At 31.6% G+C, this 4,800-nt stretch overlaps 1 protein-coding gene across 1 annotated transcript; it reads right to left on the reverse strand.

Moving 5' to 3' along the window:
* Positions 1-846: 846 nt before the first annotated feature.
* On the reverse strand, positions 847-2,725 carry LOC133285830 (uncharacterized). Its single transcript, XM_061483122.1, has 3 exons — positions 2,589-2,725; positions 1,901-2,245; positions 847-1,257 (listed from the first exon to the last, which is right to left on the reverse strand). Exons 1-3 carry the CDS (start codon positions 2,625-2,627, stop codon positions 982-984), a joined length of 660 nt encoding a protein of 219 aa, XP_061339106.1. The 5' UTR covers positions 2,628-2,725; the 3' UTR covers positions 847-981.
* Positions 2,726-4,800: the final 2,075 nt, after the last annotated feature.

The raw sequence follows: 4,800 nt of genomic DNA on the forward strand, positions 1-4,800 counted from the left end.
TCTATTTCATAGACTTATCAGTGGATGGTTAACCCATTTTTCTTTAAAATAGGATACGAGATAAGTTATTAGGTGATTTCACTTTAGGGTTACAATTATAAATTTCAGTTCTCCTTTATAGATTAATAAGTAAAACTCATATCGCTTACTCAAATGGTTACAAACATTAGTTTGACGGGTAGACCCCAATGGAACAGGGGTTAGAACTTGGAGAAAATCTTGTTAAAAACATATAATTTCGGTGGTGATATTCTAATTCATCATCTAATGTGTCACATGCATAAAGCACAATGAGAATATAAGGAACGTTTACACGACAATTTTTTTTCTATATCTTGCAATATATAAGTCCAAACCCACCATTCATTTTTTTTTTTTTGACACTTCCTCTGTTGGCAGAAAAGAATATTGTGTCTATCTTTATTCTTTGTACATCTATTTTTTTTTTTTTTTTTTTTTTGTAATAACTTTGTACATCTATTTGGTTTATACATTTTTAGAACTCTTATGAAATAAGGAAAATTTCACATTACTCATAAAGCAAAGTAGACAGGGACATCAAAAACAAATACTGCAATAATTTTTTTTCTAGGTTAATTTTTTTTTTGTTATAAACCACAAATATCTTTCACGAATGCAATCTTGTTCGGAGATTCAGGATTAAGACTTTAAATTCCTTTTAAAAATAATATTGAAAAAGATCAAACTCATGCTCTTACCTCCACCTATTCAACCACCCATTCGAGTGTTGAATCAAGTCACTCTTTAATCAAATCTTCATCAATAACAATGCCTTAACTTTAGTTGATGATCATGACATCAAATTATGAACTAAATTCAACCAGCTAAATTTCAATAAAGACTATAAGAAGGGACGGTTATGTACACAAGGGACACATGTAAACAATAAACTGTTTACACAATTCACTGACACAGAGAAATCTTAAACTAAAAAAATGCATGATTGAAGGGATAATAACACTAATACTGTCTGAATGTAAGATTGAGGCGTCCTGGACAAAGATTAGAATCTCTAAGCAATTCTTTGGGAGCTGAATTTGGTATGATTGAAGACACACCATGGAAGACACGTCGAGATTCACCACCAAATATCAACACATCTCCTGATTCTAAAAGTACATTCTCTGCATTCTCAACATCCCTCTGATCCCCATAACGAAATTCTGCTGAATCACCAATTGAGAAGGACACAACAGGCAACCCTTTTCGGATACTTTCTCTGCTTTCATCACGATCCTGCATCAAGTAATTTAAAGATGGAAGCATAAGAAGTTTATCAACCCTTCTTATTAAACCAACAATGGCTAACAACAAAATGGACGAGATAAACATCTCAAACAAAAACTATATATTGCTAATGCAAAATCATGAAGGACTCTCAATGAAGCATAAATTCATGCCAAACTTATAAAATACTAGCTTAATGCTTCCAGTACTAGAAATTTGCAAATACATCAATATGGGGCAGAGTCCTTATCGAGGACTATTGTAATCGGTCAGACTTGCTTATTAAATTCAAGTTATGAACCATAAATTAATCAAACTCTCTTAATCTTAAAGTTATCTCCAAAAAGTCTAGCATAAAGATTCCAACCGAAAGTTTCAAAAGGAATGTCACAGGTGAAAAATATGAATGTTGTAAGAGAATATTAGACAAACACCAATGATTACTGTGTTTATTATCATCAGATACTCGGTCCCAAATCCATTATCAAATTCGTTTACTTCTAATTTTCCCCCATTTTTCTCCATATCCTCTTCTATTTATTTATTTTTCTTTTCAATTTTCTGGTAATAAGTCAACAATATCCAAATATTTCACTAGAACATATGAAGAAATGCAAAGCAGCAAGGTGGTGAAACAAGTACATGAGCTGACCTGATGAAGACCAAGCCTTCCAGTGTTTGAATAAAAATTGACTATGCATATATCAGGATTCATTGAAGGGAGTATCTCCTCCACACAGTTTACTCCACATTCCTTATTGATTAGATAGTGTGCTTCTTGCATTGCTCTTATAACCAACTTACTGAAGTTATGGGGAATACTAGGTGGCTCACAACCATCAATTACCCGTTTCTTTCCATATTTCCTGGTTTGAGGATCCCAGTCCAGACCAAGACACATCATCTTCAATCGAAGTTTCGCTCCACCTGCATAACCTGGTTGATAGAATCCTCCAGGACCTAGACCAAGCTTACGGCAACTTTTAACTATTTCAACCTGAAATTATTAGATTAGAACAAATATGGTCAAAGAATTAAACTTACAATATATGAATAAACAATTTTCAAACAAATACAGAGAATTTGTGGTGCAACATTCAGGATACATTGGGGTAAACTTATATGAATACAATGCATTACAAATGACAGAAATCCAACAATAGGCTATCATTATACTAAGGGTATGCTAATTCTTAAAAATGTCTCCACCTAAAGTCTTAGTATTTAGTGAAATGTTCACCATAAAGTGCAATTTCTACTTTTGCAATATAATGACATTTTAAAATATCAAAGAGAAAAAGTAGCATGCATAATGATGTATACAAAAGCCAAGTAAGTACCTGTTCATCATGGGTTATATATTGTTTCAAGAGAACCATCCCAGGCCTCAGTATCCTATCTTTTGTCCTTCCCTCCAGTGGCTCAATGCAGCTTTCCTTGTTTTTCTCAAGCAGTGTAGCTCGTATTGAAGCAGAATTTCTTTTTCCACAAAAGCATATGTCATATGGTTCAAACTTAGGCAAAACTGAAGAATCAAACTTGTGATCAGTTTCGACATGGCTTGAATTTCTGCGGCTATTATTTGGTCCATTGGAAGATGCAGCCTTCTCCTTCCAAAATTTACTATGTTGAACATGGTGGCTAGTAGAGTTAGTTGTTGACAATGTCTCGGCAAGAGATAAGCTATTATTTTCAAAATTGGAGCTATTACTAGATTCAGTACAGTTATCACCATTGACCTGGGCCAATCCTAAGTGAACTCGAGTTCTCTTTTTGAACTTTCTGTGCTCAGGGTGTTTGCCATTAGATGGCTTGCATTTAGTTGACGAAGGGAGTGAATTATGCTTCATATTCTTATAATGCAGCGGTACAGGAATTCTTCCCACCATTATATATGCATCATTGTCATGAGAAGCATCAGATAATGGCCCATTAAGCATAACCTGCTTTTGAATCATGGAAATTGAAATAAGCAAAAGTAAACAGTTATTGGTAGGTATAATCTTTAATGTCGCACAGAAAGTATAAATACAAGTATTATTGAATCCTGCAAGCAAGAACCAAATTAAGGAAAAATACACACTCACATTAGAACTTATAAGCAAAAATTTATATCAAATACACACAAACTAACAAATGTTTCTGCATTTTTTCCTATGTGACTTGAACTGAGATCTGAGGCACACATAGGAAAGGCCTAAGAACATAGCTAAATAGAAACAATCTGAAACGCTGCTAAAGGACATTCAATAACTAAATTCACAATTCCATTATAAAAAGGAAGAATGAATAGTATTGTTGCTCAACGCTCACTTGCTTACACAAACACAAACATATTAGTACCCAAAAAGAAAAAGAGAACATGAACAACTAAATTTCCCATAATAAAATAAGCCAATAAAGCCTCACTTGTCATGTCACTTAAGAATGACAAAAAACTTGAATATAAAATTTCATTAGTAAGAAGAGTTGCCTCTGCTACCAAAATCAAAGAATGATACCAAAAAAGACCCTGAATTTGAAAAAAAAAAAAAAAAATTAAAAAGCACACACAAAATAGTTAACTATGATCAATGATTGGAAACTCAGAGAAAGTACAACATAAAACAGTCAAAGAATAAGTAAAGCTGGAGTCTAATCCTAATCAAAAACTGAAACCAAATGTTAACCAAATCCTACAATAAGGCCTTTTCACTGTATTGATGTAAAAAGCAAAACTTTTTATCGAATTCAAAGTTCAAATGTTTTATCAAGATAATGCCGCGAGACATGCGAGGTGTGTGCAAGTAGTGCATGGAATGTGCGAAGTAATACATTACACGTGTAAGTTGCGAGTCTCTTCCGTACAAACACTTTGTTTTGATCAAATATTTAGATCTTAAATAAAAAGGATAATTATATTGATAAACTTTTCTTTTTACAAACTTACGAACTATATCTTATCGGTATGACTTCACTCAAGAGTGTCTCACAGATAAACAAAAAATTTATAAATATAAACTTCCCCTTAAACAAATGCGGTAACTAATTTCTCTTTTTTCCTATCAAATGGGTAAAAAAACAGCCCGGATATAACCCTGTTATGAAAAATAAAATAAGAATAAAGAGAAAACTTTATAAATGTCTCTAATATTTTTCTTTAAATAAAAAAATCCCTAACTTTTTTTAATCAATAATGCTCTTTGTTTGAGAAACTCTAATATTTAAAAAAAAAAAAATATATGAGCACTTTTTTAATAATATTAGAAAAAAATATTTATCCATTATTTTAGTTAAAACTACTGTATTTTTATTTAAAATTTAAATTAAAAAAATTACTCCTTTTTTTCTACATGGTTTTTATTCGCTTACTTAAATTAACACAATTCTATATCATTTAAAAAGAGAGAAACCAAACTCTTAATAATAAGGAAAATATATTTTTCATTTTAAAATACACAAGTTTGTGTTAGAAACTACCGTGTATTTTGGTGATTTTTTATTTTCTCTCTCTTTCACAGTACTTTTATTTTCTCTTTCTTTCAAATTTTATAGGAGAGAAATATAAAAAAT

This window comes from Gastrolobium bilobum, unplaced genomic scaffold (assembly GCF_033153095.1).
Source record: "Gastrolobium bilobum isolate Gb01-03AN ecotype WA unplaced genomic scaffold, APGP_CSIRO_Gbil_v1 utg1929, whole genome shotgun sequence".
Taxonomy (NCBI): Eukaryota; Viridiplantae; Streptophyta; class Magnoliopsida; order Fabales; family Fabaceae; genus Gastrolobium; species Gastrolobium bilobum.

Bases quoted from the DNA above. Each gene is read 5' to 3' on its own strand.
- LOC133285830 (XM_061483122.1), bottom strand. From the start codon at position 2,627: ATGGTTCTCTTGAAACAATATATAACCCATGATGAACAG. The intron at 2,246-2,588 runs GTACTTACTTGG...TAATAATTTCAG, and splicing joins ATATAACCCATGATGAACAG to GTTGAAATAGTTAAAAGTTG. The intron at 1,258-1,900 runs GTCAGCTCATGT...TACTTGATGCAG, and splicing joins GAAGGCTTGGTCTTCATCAG to GATCGTGATGAAAGCAGAGA.